Genomic DNA, 13,814 nt, shown 5'->3' with positions numbered 1-13,814 from the left:
ATAACAAATGTAAAAATCCTAGTATTAATCATCTAAAATATCAGTTCCATATATTAGCTCATCATTAAGGATAAATGCTGGGTTAATACAGGCATTTCAACATGATGACTGGGATAAATAGTGACTTAACAAAAATGAAAGCAAGCAACAAGGGTTTTTGTGATGGTTTCAAAACCATTTGGGGGTATTGATGTTTCACTAAACCTCAGGGGTTCCATAAAAGTTGATCCTATGCTTTTAACATAAGGTGATCTCATCAAATCTTCAAACTAGAAGGAAAACTATACAAGAGAAAGAGCACTCCACCTTCTGACTCGCCATAAAATAAATGCGGTCACCTTTCTTCATAGTTCCATCAATGACTCGGAAATATACAATCACTCCACGATATGGATCATAGTAACTGCAGAAGTATACAAAACAGTAATATGTAAATGATGGCAACAAGTCATTCTCAAATAGAATATGAAAAATCAGAGGAAAAACAGTTCATATAACCAACCAACTAGTAGAGGGCTGAGGTTAATAAAAATTCAGCTAAGTTTCAAAGGTTGTGATGAGGACTAAGTCAGATCTATACCTATCAAATATTAAAGCCCTTAACGGACATTCAGCTGTGTCCAAAGGTGGCGGAATCCTTTTAACAATTGCATTCAGAATTTCATTTATACCAATCCCCTCCTGCAAAAGAACGTTAGACCACATAAATATGAAATATGTAAAACTACTGAAGCTCTTTTCTACCAACTTTCATTAGTACATAAACGAGGCATGAGTCAACATTAGAGCCAATGCCATGAACTAACCTTTGCAGAGCAAAGAATTGCATCACTACAATCTAGCCCAACAACCTACACAGAACAAGCATGATTTTCATAATAATTTCAAACCTAAACAGAAAAAACTGGCACCAATCTGGAGATAAAAAAAAGGTTGTCTCCTCCAAATCATATCATTTGTGTTCACTTTTCTAAGAGCGACAATTCAAGCTAACACCTTTACCATGGTTGTGGCTTTAGATTCCAAATAACTCTTGATGCCTCAAAATGAGGGATCAGAGACTATTCAATGACATATATGTATAGATAGCTGCTAGAGAAATTAATGTGTTTAGAATGTGGAATAACAATCAGACAAACTGGTAACATCCTTTTTAAAATTTCAAAGAACCACTAATCACAAAAGTTATGCATATAAGAAGGGACCTATCAATAATTGCACTCAGATTCTAACATGACCCCTCACCTTGATGGTTTAAAATACAAGCTTGTCACATGGAACAAAACATATGTCCATCTCGCTTCTGTTTTAATTTTATTTTAGAGGAAACAAAGAGAATATCATTGGTTAAAAAGATTAATTACAAAAGAGTGTCGTCCACTAAAAGGATCTATATGATATGACATTGACTCACTAAGAAAATAAAAAAAAAAAAATGCTAAAACAACTAAAAGTTCTACTCCAATAGCTTTAAATCAACCCAAAACCCCTTCCTAATTTTAGTGAAAACAGAAAAAAGAAGTGGAAACCTTTTAACAATTCAAGCATAAGATCTCTTTGTGCAATACGCCCTTATATTTTGCTGAATAGTCAATAATCCTAAAAGCTTGAAATCATAAAAGAGCCTGAGAATAGTATTTTGACAACAAAACAATTATAACAGCTTATTATGGTCAAAGCCAAAATCTTGAAGTTAAGATAGGAAATAACTACTAGCTCTAGCAATACCAACCACTTCTAAAAACAGCATAGACTAATGTAAACTACACACCCATTAAGCAAATGAAACCCTGCTTTTTGTGCACCAACCTCTTCAATCTCCTGAACAACTCGATCTGGTTCAGCACCAGGAAGATCTATCTTGTTCAAAACCTGTAACAGATGACGAATTCATACATAGTGAAAAGTATAAACTGAACAAACAAAAAAAAAAGTGAGAAAACATTGGTTCAGAAAACAGTTTGCATTAAATTAATTAAAAAGAACATATACATTGCTCCCTGTTGCCAGCATCTTCATGAGTTTCCTTAATGGTTTCTAAAGCTAAAAGTTTGATTCAGAATTCATTCGGTGTTATTATTACAGTGTTTGAGGAGCTAAAAAGAAAGATACCAAACTTGTAGGTAATATACAAGGCAGAAAAGACAAAATATCAACACTTACAGGAATAATTTCAAGATTGTTTTCCAAAGCCAAATAAACGTTAGCCAGGGTCTGTGCTTCCACTCCCTACAATATAATAGACAGTTTTAACACACTTAATATTGCCACTGAAGTGTTCAGTAGTAGTAACGGCAACACTTGTGGGACCAGTAGGGAAGCTTATATGCATTTGGCAACAAATAGCTTCTCTCCATAATACGAATAGTACAATGACAAGCACATCATCAATAATTTCATTTTTTAAACAGTAATATTTTAATTAGAAACATGTGCTAAGTACAAAGTAGATAAAAGACCACCTGCGAAGCATCTACAACGAGGAGAGCACCCTCACATGCAGCAAGCGAACGAGAAACCTATATATGAAATCACAAAAACTAGTTAAGGTATAATTAGAGGATACCCTAATATTCACTCACCGGCAAAAATTTAAGAAAAAGGAAGAAGAAGAAGAAGACAGCCAGAGAAAGCATAACTAGTCTAGCTTGTCCATGAGAAAAGATGCACATAAGGCAACAAAACTTTTTGAAAGGAAATAGAGGAACTAGTTTCCTCAAAGAGGAAACAAATTGTTGATGAACTAGTTTTCTCAAGGAGGAAAAAAAAAATTATTCTCTGCATGCAATTTAGTTTCTCACTTCCTCATGATAAAGCTCAGAGATGTAAAGATTTCCAAGACTTTACAGAACTGAGAGTCAATAAGAAAATGTCTCTCACCTTTCAAAAGCCACTCCATGCCTTTTCTAATTTGATATCGCTGCTAATATTTCTAGTAAGGGTTAAAAATCAAAAAAATATTTAAGGGATTACCAAAAAGCAAACCAGAGGAAAGAAGTGTGCTGTGTTTGAAAGAATGGGGATGGAAGGTACTTCTCTTTTGATGCATAGAAAAAGAAGTGATGTCAAAATCCTTGTAATTTGTAGACATGGACACAAATATCATGTTACCACACACGCATGAGTTATCAATTGACAACTCTATAAAAGTTTGTGCTAAAAAATGTATCCATTAATGTATTATATATGAACAGCTGTCTGTTTTCTTATTGAAGAATTAAAGAAACTAAGAGTGTACCAAGCATTCAAATATGTGAAAGTTTCATAATAAATTTCACATAGCACCCTCAAACATTACAAATATTTAAGACAAACAGTTTTTTGTAACTGTTAGTCAATTGTGAAGGAAATATGGAATGGACATTTTCTCAAGTGCCCTACACACCAAATTTAAAATAGAAGTGCCCAATAAACTATGGCATCTCTGCTACTCTAGATTCAGGAAAGACTGAATTGAGTCAACCATATGGATTAAACTTTCGGTCTGTTAACAGTTGTGTGTAAATTTAGTGTTGGAAGATTTTGAAGTCTAAACATGCATGTGAGTATTGTGAGTCTAACCATGACTCCTAAAATTGCTATAGCACACGACGTCAAGTATGGAATTTAAACACATCAACTCTCTCATGCAGGAATTTATGGGCCTTGTGAAGCTTAGGGATTATGTATCTAAGGAGATTAGAGCATGAATCTCATATATTAAAACCTGCTTAAGAAATCCAAAGTGTTTAGAAAATAAAATTCATAAAATAAGAACTTAGAAAATGAACATCTAAACATTTTGTAGTTCTGAGACTATAAGACCCAGTTTTTGTTTTATGTCTTTTATAAGGATACTGGGAAAATTTTCATGAGCAAAAATTCTTATGGATGCATCCTACAATGTGGCAGGTATAGTAGCCAAAATATAAACATTTGTAGAATTGGAATCAACCACTGCATCTTCAATCAGTTCTGAATTTTCTCTTTTCCTAACTGAAGCAGAGCATCGATGCTTGCCTCACTCACATTTTTTTTTTTTTTTTTTTTGTAAGATCAAGAAACTCGAAAATTTTCAACTTCATTCAGCTAGCCCAAAACTTCCTTTAAATAACTGTAATTCAAATTACTGCACCAAAAGGGTCCTCAACTTGATTGTCTTAGGTTCAATAAGAAAACAGTAAGCTTGAGAAGGAACTAAACATTGAAGATTATATGGGAGATTAGGGCAGAAAACAGTGAACTCCAAGAAAAAAAGGGAAAAGGCAAACAACTCGCCATAAGACTTTCCAAAACAAAGCAACATTACAAGTTTCAATACAGAGCTAAAACAAAATGCTATGTTATCTAAGAAGTCTTTAAACCTTGGCGTTGAAACACTATTTTAGCTTTCAGATAGCCTATCCCCAAACTCATTAATGCTTTATTTAGATACTTCACAACTCCCCACTAAGTGCCCCTTTGTTTTTTGAATAATGCTAGCCTTACTCACTCCCCCTACTCACTTCGCTTACTCAGCTTTGTTAAAAAAGTGAAAAAGTGGATAAGGCTAACATTTTAACAAAGGTGAGTAAGAGAAGTGAGTGGGGGGAGTGAGTAAGGCTAGCATTACTCTTGTTTTTTGTTTGCAAGGAAGGCCATAATTACCCTAGAAAGCTTCTTCAATCCAACCACACGCCCTAATTAAAGCTCAATTAAAGAAAGGTAACAGCTTGGATCATTATCAGCTAGAAAACCAAAACTTTCAAATTCAAACACTTAAAGGCCAAATAAACTCATATATACAGAAGATATGCCTACCAAGAAGCAGTTTTCAGTTTAACTTTAGACCTAGAAATTTGCCCAAGAAAAGACAAGCTTTGAAAATTTTCAAGTCGACACACACTAATTCGAATATGCATTCTGTTTAATCACCAGCAATTGTCTATAAAGAAATAAATTGAACAACAAATCCCAAAAAAGTCCATAAATTATCAAACTTTAGGGGCCAGTTAAATGTAGCATTCATGTACCTCATAAGAGAAGTCCACGTGGCCCGGAGTATCAATTAAATTCAGGCAATATGGTTCATTTTCATATACATAACGCATTCGAGCTGCCTGCCACAAAAATCATAGGAAAATAAATTGAACCATCAAACACTGGGAAAAAAATAATCAAATTGAAAAAAAAGGGAGACTTTAAATCTTTTAAAATCAAATGAAAAGATAACAAACGCACTCTCGAATTCTGAAAGCACAAAATTTAAACTTCTTATTTTCGTTTTTGAAAAGTACAAAGAAAATAAAATGTAAAGTACCTGTAGTTTGATAGTGATGCCTCTTTCTCTTTCCAAATCCATGTTATCTAAAAACTGGTCCTTCATTTCTCGTTTCTGAACCGTACCAGTCATCTGAAGCAATTTGTCAGCTAAAGTTGATTTCCCGTGATCAATATGAGCAATAATGGAGAAATTCCTTATGTTCGACGCAGGAACCTGCACTCAATTGTGTTAGTTTTAACTCTTCTCTTATAACCAAACAACCTAAACATAGAAAACACAAGAAAAAACCTTTAAGAGACGGTCTTGTCCAACTTTGGTGGCCAATTCCAACTCCGTCTGGGTCTGAGAAAACACTCGGGAGCGGCGTCGAATGGTGACGGCATTTTTAGAGAGAAAGAGAGAAAAATTAAAGAGACGAGGAGATTTTGAAGGAGAAAGTAGGAAGTGAGAGGTTGGAATTGGGAAGTTTTGTTTTATGGATAAGAGAAGTGTTAGAGAAGAAGAAGAGAGGTCCGTAGCCAACATTTTGAGGGAGTGTGGAAGTGTGCGTTTGGGAATGGTTTAAATTGTTATGCGCCCTCTTCTTTCGTTAGCCACAAGCGCCCAATTCAAATGTTTAGGGGTAATATTGGTAAACACTTTGAGTGCATTTCGTTCAAGAAATATTATATTAATTAAAAGATAGATTACTTCGAACATTACTAAAAATATTTAGAGAATATATTTGGTAAGGAATAATAAATTGGTAGGTATGTTATATAAATTACTAAATTGCCTATTTTTTAAATATTAATATAATATTATTTTTTGAATCATTTCTTTTAACCCCTTACATTTCAGACTTAACTAAAACAACCCAACAACCATAATATAATATTATTTTTTGAATCATTTCTTTAACCTCCTACATTTCAGATTTAACTAAATCACCACAATAACCAAAAAAGTTTAAAACTTAACAAAAAGATATGGTCGTGAAACGGCCATAGATCTGGTCATGAAAAGGCCAGATCTTTGGCTGTAAAAAGGCGACCATTTCACGACTAGATCTTTGGCTGTTTTTGACCATGGATTACAAATTCAAAAACGGCCTTATCGGCGCACGAATGGCCATGCGTCGTTCTGGTGATTGCCGACGACGACCGACAGTCTCTTGGGTGGCTGGGGTGGTAGTAGCTATGGTCTTGGTAATTTGGTTGAAGTACAAGGGTAATTCTATCTTAAATATAAGGCTAAAGTTGTCCATAAATTTATTGTAAATTGTTTTGAAAACAAGGACATTATTCCTAAAATTTTATTAATAAGTAGTAAAATTGTAACAAAATTAAGATTACCAAGTAATCTTAAAATACTTAAGAAAATAGAAATAATCAGTTTACCTCCTATATAACCAACGGTAATTATTGTTGGTTTTAAAAGATTACCAGAATTTTGTATTTGTTACAAACAGAGAACTCATTGTAATTTTCTTATATTGTATTGACAAATTATACATCAATATCTAGGAAAATAAAAAACTAATCTAGGAAATGAATAATCTAACTTCCTATTTTACATAGTTGTTCCCAATATATATTGATTACAATCCTAATATCTTATTATAGATTTATACACTTAATCATGTAATATCTGTAAGATTTTGCATGATTATTTACAACACTCCCCCTCAAGATGGAGCATAGATGTTAATCATGCCCAGTTTGTTACAAATATAATCAATCCAAACCCCATTCAAAGCTTTAGTGAAAACATCTCCTAGTTGCTCTTCAGTCTTCATATATTCTATAGAGATTAAACCTTGCTGTATTTTCTCACGAATGAAATGACAGTCAATTTCAATGTGCTTAGTTCATTCATGAAATACGGGATTAGAAGCAATATGAAGAGCGACTTGGTTATCACACCACAATTTCGTTGGCAAAGAGGCCATAAGACCACATTCAGTCAAAAACTGATATTTTATACTACTTCACACACAGACTGGGCCATAGCCCTATATTTCGATTCTACACTAGATCGGGACACAACAGTTTGCTTATTACTTTTCCATGAGACTAAATTTCCACCAACAAAAACACAGTAGCCTGTAGTGGATCTCCTATCTATCTTGGAACCTACACAATTTGCATCAGAGAAGCACTCAATATTATTATGTCCATGATTTTCGTACAAAGTATCATGTGTTGGAGCTGCTTTCAGATAACACAGAATATGTTCTAACGCTGCCCAATGGTCAACCGTAGGAGAAGACATGAATTGACTTACTACACTGACAGAGTATGCAATATTAGGACGAGTGACTGTTAGATAGTTCAACTTTCCAATCAGTCTTTATACCTCTCAGGATCTTCAAACAGTTCACCATCTTTAATAAGTTGTGAATTAGGAAACACTGGCGTACTGCATGGCTTAGCACTCAATTTTCCTGTCTCAATTAATAAGTCAAGTACATATTTTCTTTGAGAGAGGAAGATGCCTTTCTTACTCCTTGTTACCTCAACCCCTAAGAAATATTTCAACACTCCTAAATATTTTATACGAAATTGAGTGTGAAGAAATGAATTAAGTAATGAAATCCCTGTAGTGTCACTCCCAATGATGATAATGTTGTCAACATATACGACAAGAAGAATAATGCCAACTGCCGATTGTTTATAAAAGATTGAGTGATCAGACTTGCTCTTTGTCATTCCGAACTTTTCAACTACTTGACTGAACTTTCCAAACCAAGTGTGTGGACTCTGTTTCAAACCATATAACGATTTGCGAAGATGACAAACTTTCACATACTCCCCCTGAGCAACAAACCCAGGCGGTTGCTCCATATAGACTTCTTCTTGAAGGTCACCATGTAAAAAGACATTTTTTTATGTCCAACTGATATAATGGCCAAGAATGAGTAGCCGCCACAAAGATAAATAAGCGAACAGAAGTCAATTTAGCCACAGGGGAAAAAGTGTCAGAATAATCCATTCCATAAGTTTGAGCATAGCCTTTAGCTACAAAACAAGCTTTAAGCTTAGCCACTGACCCATCAGGATTTACTTTAACAGCAAACACCCATTTGCATCCAATATGTCTCTTTCCAGTAGGTAAGTCAACCAAGGTCCAAGTACCATTAACATCTAAAGCATTCATCTCTTCCATCATAACATCACGCCAGCCATGATGAGATAAGGCTTCATGAATAGTTGCAGGAAGGGAGACAGAGTCTAGTGATGCCACAAAAGAACAAGAAGAAGATGATAGGTGATCATAAGAAACAAATGAAGAGATAGGATAAGTACACTGATGTTTACCTTTCCGAAAAGTAATAGGAAGATCAAGATCACTCAAGGCTGGATCCAATGACAAAGAGTCTTGGGCAGGACATTAATTCTGAGGGTCTTCTTGACGAGGAACACAGGTATCAGGATCATTGGAGACTAGATCTGATGACGAAGGGACTGGTACAGAAGGTTCCTATCAACGAGAATAGATAATGCGAATCAAAGGTAGTAGACGGACAAAAGGTGGTGCCGGAGGAGGAATAGTAGGTGGTGAAGCCTCAGGTGTAGGATTAGCTGGTAGGGATGTGGCAGTATAGATTAGTAAGTCATCATCCTCCCTCTGACTTGTATAGGTAGACGAAGTAGGAAAAAAAAATGGCGTTTTCTAAGAAAGTAACATCAGGTGACACCAGATATCTATTAAGACTAGGACAATAGCATCGATATCCCTTCTGAAGGCGAGAGTAACCTAGAAAAACACATTTAAGAGATTTGGGATCTAACTTGGTTACTTGAGGTTGAACATCACAAACAAAACCAGTGCTACCAAATATCTTTGGTGCAATAGGAAACAAAGGCTTAGACGGGAAGAGAACACTATAAGGAGTTGAACCATTCAGAATAGATAAAGGCATGCGGTTAATTAGAAAATAGGTCGTGGAAACTGCATCAGCCCAAAACGATTTAGAAACTTGCATTTGAAATAATAAGGCTCGGGCGGTTTCAAGAAGGTGCCTATTTTTCCTCTCGGCTACTCCATTTTGGGACGGTGTGTCAACACAAGAGGATTGATGAAGAATGTCATGTTGACTTATATAAGACTAAAAAAAACTCAAAAAATATTCTTTGGCATTATCGCTTCTTAATGTCTGGACATAAGTATTAAATTGAGTTTTAACTTTAGCACAAAAGGCACAAAAATGAGAGAACAACTCAGAACGATTTTGCATTAAATAAAGCCAAGTTACATAAGAGTTGTCATCAACAAAGGTAACAAAATATTTAAATCCAGGTTTAGACATAATAAAACACGGACCCCAAACATCTTAATGAACTAATTCAAAAGGGACACTAGCCCGTTTATTGACTCTTGAACTTGAAGGAAGACGGTGGTGTTTGGCAAATTGACATGACTCACAATCTATCGAAGATAATTTATTAAACTGAGGACATAGTTTCTTTAACAATGCTAAAAAAGGATGTCCTAACCGACAATGCACCTCAGAAGGGGTCGAAATACTGGAACATGCAATGGTGCTGGGCACCTGTGTGTCAAGGATGTGAAGCCCTCCAGATTCATGTCCTTTGCCAATAATCTGCCTCATCGTAAGATCTTGAAACAGGCAATGATCAGGGAGAAATGAGATGCAACATTTAAAAGCAAGAGTGAGTTTACTCATAGAAATTAAATTAAAAGCAAATTGTGTTAGACTCAATATAGAGGATAAGGAAATTAACGGAGTAGGGTTAACAGACCTAGACCCAAGAACACAAGAAGTTGACCCATCAGCTAAAGTAACATAGATGAGGAATTATGTGACTGATATGTTGAAAAAAGACTAGGATTACCTGTCATATGATATGTGGCACCAAAATCAATGACCCATTTGGAGGATGAGGAAATAAGACATGTGTTTGGTTTACCTGACTCAATGAGAGCAGTGATGGAAGTAGATGAGGATTTCAATGATTCTTGATACTGAGAAAACTTGGCAAACTCATCAGCTGAAATCATAACCGTCTTCTCAGAAGTATCAGTAGCGTCAATATGAGTTGACTGAGTTTTCTGGGCCTTATTTTGCAACTTTATACACGTGCGCTTTGTATGACCGGGTTCATGATAGTAGTAGCACAATCCCTCCTAACTCCGATTGTCACGATAATTCGAACCCCCTCCTCTATTATTACTCTTGTTATATGAACGCCCTGTGTCATTATTCTGACTTATAAGAGCATTACTCAACTAAACAAATGGAGTGCTTTCTATACAAAGAACCCTAGTAAATATATCTTGGAGGGAGGTGATCACAGAACTGGCAAGAACTTGAGATTTAGCAGATTCAAACTCAAAAGGGAGTCCAGCTAGGAAACTCATAACCGCCATTTTCTCTCGTTGAGCTTGTTGAACTTTCACATCAGCACTCACCGGTAAAAGGACATTAAGTTTTTCATATATCCTTTTAAAGTCCATAAAATAGGCCGTAAGAGACCTATCTTGTTTCTCAGCTCGATAAAAGGCTTTGCATACATAAAAAATACGAGCCACATTCCCTTTCCCAGAATACAAAAAATCTAGATAGTCCATCAACTCTTTCACATATTCACAATGATTAATTAAACCAAGTACCTCACTATTGATGAAGTTCCGTATCTACAAGAACAATGGGGCATCCTCTCTCAACCATGTTTGCTTTGAATCGTCTTTAGACGGATCTTTTGTGAGATCATCATCTTTACCAATGCTTCGCAGGTAAAGACTAATTGTCTTACTCTAATCAAAATAGTTATTAGACCCATTAAGCTTATGTTCCATAATTTTTGACATTACAGGAACCATATCAATTATAGGCTTATTAGTCATGGTAAGAAGACGAAAAATTGATCTCAACACAAATAGCCAACACAACTTACAGATGAAAATCAACAAACTGACCTCAACACAAATAGCCAACAAAACTCTTCAAAGAACGAAATCTGATACTAACAGAAATCAATAAAACTGATCTAACCTGGCTCAGATACTGAGGAACTGATCACACAGACTTGCCAGAAATAACAAGACGAAGCCGGGAAGGGTGATCAGACACTGTCCTCCATCACACAAGCCCCCACATGCCGACGCGTGAATATTGCCACAAATGAAAAGGTGGCGCGTGAGACTCACGCGCTACTCCTTCGGTGACCAGACTTCAGGGAATGGTCGATCGGCAAGAAGGGCTTTTTTCTAGTCAAGTAGTGAGAAAAAAATGGTCACTGTCCAGGGTGACTCACAAATAATGCTCACTTGGGCAGAAAAAAAAAACGAAATTGAAAAAGAACCTAGAATTGCTCTGATACCATGTTACAAACAGAGAATTGATTGTAATTTTCTTACATTGTATTGACAAATTATACATCAATATATAGGAAAATAAAGAACTAATCTAGGAAACAAATAATCTAATCTTGGAAATGAATAATCTAACTTCCTATTTTATAGATTTGTTCCTAATATATATTGATTACAATCTGAATATCCTATTATAGATTTATACACTTAATCATGCAATATCTGTAAGATTTTGCATGATTATCTACAATAGTATTACTCGACAAACAAATGTGGTAATCAAGTAATATAAGAGAACATTACCTTAGTAATGAAGGATTACCCCAATCAAACACACCGGTTAATATTTCACCTTTTTTTTTTTTTAATATTTACAATATTTTTGGATATACAAAACAAATAGAACGAATAAACTCATTATATTTTCTCATGTCTAATTATGTTTAGCTTGGTTTATCATGTAGTTAAAATAGTTCATTTCTTGAAAGGATGATCTTTTGAAAATAATCATTTAAGGGGTTTCACAAAAACCCATTGTTATGTGTGGTTTTTCCACTAAGCTCGGAGTATCACGAGGTTATAGCTCGATCCAGAACTAGCTCGACTCTTCCGATTGTCCGACTCAGCATAAGCTCGTCGAGTTATAGCTCAACCTAGCACAAGCTAGTCGTGACCAATCCTTACAGTTGCTCAACCAATTCACAGATAACTTCAGATCCCAGCTATCTCTGGAAGGATCAGATCAACAGTAATCTTTAAGCAATCACAGCGCCCAATCGCGAGAATATAGAAGTTGTATTTCAAACTTAATTGTAATCCCTTTATTTTCGCTCTTTCCTTTGTACAAACTTTGTATATAAACTCCCTTTAATGATGAGAAAGGGGTTAGCAAATATTACTAGGATTGTCATTGTAAGCTCTCACAACAAATACAAGAACAGTGGATGTAGGCTCAAGAGTTCATCTCCGCGAACCACTTTAAAATCTCTTTGCCATTTACTTTACTGCATTTGTTTTTCATTCATTGTTGATTACTTGTAATCACGTATACACCAGTTTCGATCCCGCCAAGGTTGATCGGATCACTCTGGTTAGTGTTTTCTTACATCAACATTTTGGCGTTAAAAAGAGGGCCTCTGCCAAATTCTGAAAAATTCTAGCAAGCAGCCATAGTGATTTAATCAATCAAGGTCCAAAATGGTACGTACAAGATCGAAAGCTACCACCGAAAACCATAACAATGTGAAGACCACCCACCAGGAGGTGCAACAAGACGCTGCTGGATATCGACCACTAATGCCACCAACCCAACAAGCTGTGACTAACCAGGGAGCAAGGATGTCAAACCCCAAGAATGATCAACTAGTGGAAATGATCAGAACAATGGTTACACAAGCGGTGCAATAGAACATGGCCGAGTTGAGAAATCAGCAACCAACCACACATAATCTTGACTAGCCACGCTTCACCGATATCAGACCGACAAGTCAGAATTCAGTCGGTGACCAGTTTGGTTCATCGGCACCAAGGGGCGACCGGCACCTTTGGCATCACAGAGTACATTTCGCCCATGAGCATGAGTCCCACAGACAAGATGACCAAGTCTCCTTTCAGTCATTTGAGGAATGCGAATCATGCCTTTTAGGCAAGATGACCAAGTCTCCTTTCACAAGACAAGGTGAAAGGGCTACTGAACTGTTAGACATCATCCATAGTGATGTATGTGGTCTACTAACAGTTGAAGCCAGAGCTGGATATTTATACTTCATTATATTTACTGATGACTTTAGTAGATATGGTTATGTCTACCTTATAAGACATAAAGCTGAAGCCTTTGATAAATTAAAGAATTCAGGAATGAAGTACAGAATATGTTAGGCAAAAGTATTAAAGCTATTCAGTTAGATTGAGGAGGTGAATACTTAAGCTCAAGATTTTCTAAATACAGAAAGGAGTGTGGGATAGTATCACAATTCACCCCTCCGTATACCCCAACACAATGGAGTGTCTAAAAGGAGGAATAGAACCTTACTTGATATGGTTAGGTCCATGATGAGTTTTAGTGATCTACCTGCATCATTATGAGGTTATGCCCTAGAGACTGCGACTCACATTTTGAACCGTGTGCTATCAAAGTCTATAGATAAGACTCCATTTGAATTGTGGAATGGGTGAAAGCCCAACTTGTCTTATCTAAGGGTTTGGGGTTGTGAAGCTTATGTCAAGAAATTGACCTCGAACAAGCTAGGTCCAA

The 13,814-nt window shown here is 35.9% G+C and overlaps 2 protein-coding genes across 2 annotated transcripts; both read right to left on the bottom strand.

Annotated features, from left to right (window-relative positions):
• Nucleotides 1-96: 96 nt before the first annotated feature.
• Nucleotides 97-5,779, bottom strand: LOC116114647 (translation factor GUF1 homolog, chloroplastic-like). Its single transcript, XM_031400790.1, has 9 exons — nt 5,531-5,779; nt 5,279-5,455; nt 4,992-5,078; nt 2,463-2,519; nt 2,164-2,229; nt 1,810-1,872; nt 807-851; nt 581-681; nt 97-403 (listed from the first exon to the last, which is right to left on the bottom strand). Exons 1-9 carry the CDS (start codon nt 5,765-5,767, stop codon nt 265-267), a joined length of 972 nt encoding a protein of 323 aa, XP_031256650.1. The 5' UTR covers nt 5,768-5,779; the 3' UTR covers nt 97-264.
• A 2,307-nt stretch (nt 5,780-8,086) lies between these two features.
• On the bottom strand, nt 8,087-10,246 carry LOC116114642 (uncharacterized mitochondrial protein AtMg00820-like). Its single transcript, XM_031400784.1, has 2 exons — nt 10,156-10,246; nt 8,087-8,454 (listed from the first exon to the last, which is right to left on the bottom strand). The coding sequence occupies exons 1-2, from the start codon at nt 10,244-10,246 to the stop codon at nt 8,087-8,089; spliced, it is 459 nt and encodes a 152-aa protein (XP_031256644.1).
• Nucleotides 10,247-13,814: the final 3,568 nt, after the last annotated feature.

This window comes from Pistacia vera, unplaced genomic scaffold (assembly GCF_008641045.1).
Source record: "Pistacia vera cultivar Batoury unplaced genomic scaffold, PisVer_v2 Contig716, whole genome shotgun sequence".
Lineage (NCBI taxonomy): Eukaryota > Viridiplantae > Streptophyta > Magnoliopsida > Sapindales > Anacardiaceae > Pistacia > Pistacia vera.
The sequence above is the reverse complement of the archived record's forward strand: the minus strand, read 5'-3'. Positions and strand labels throughout refer to the sequence as shown.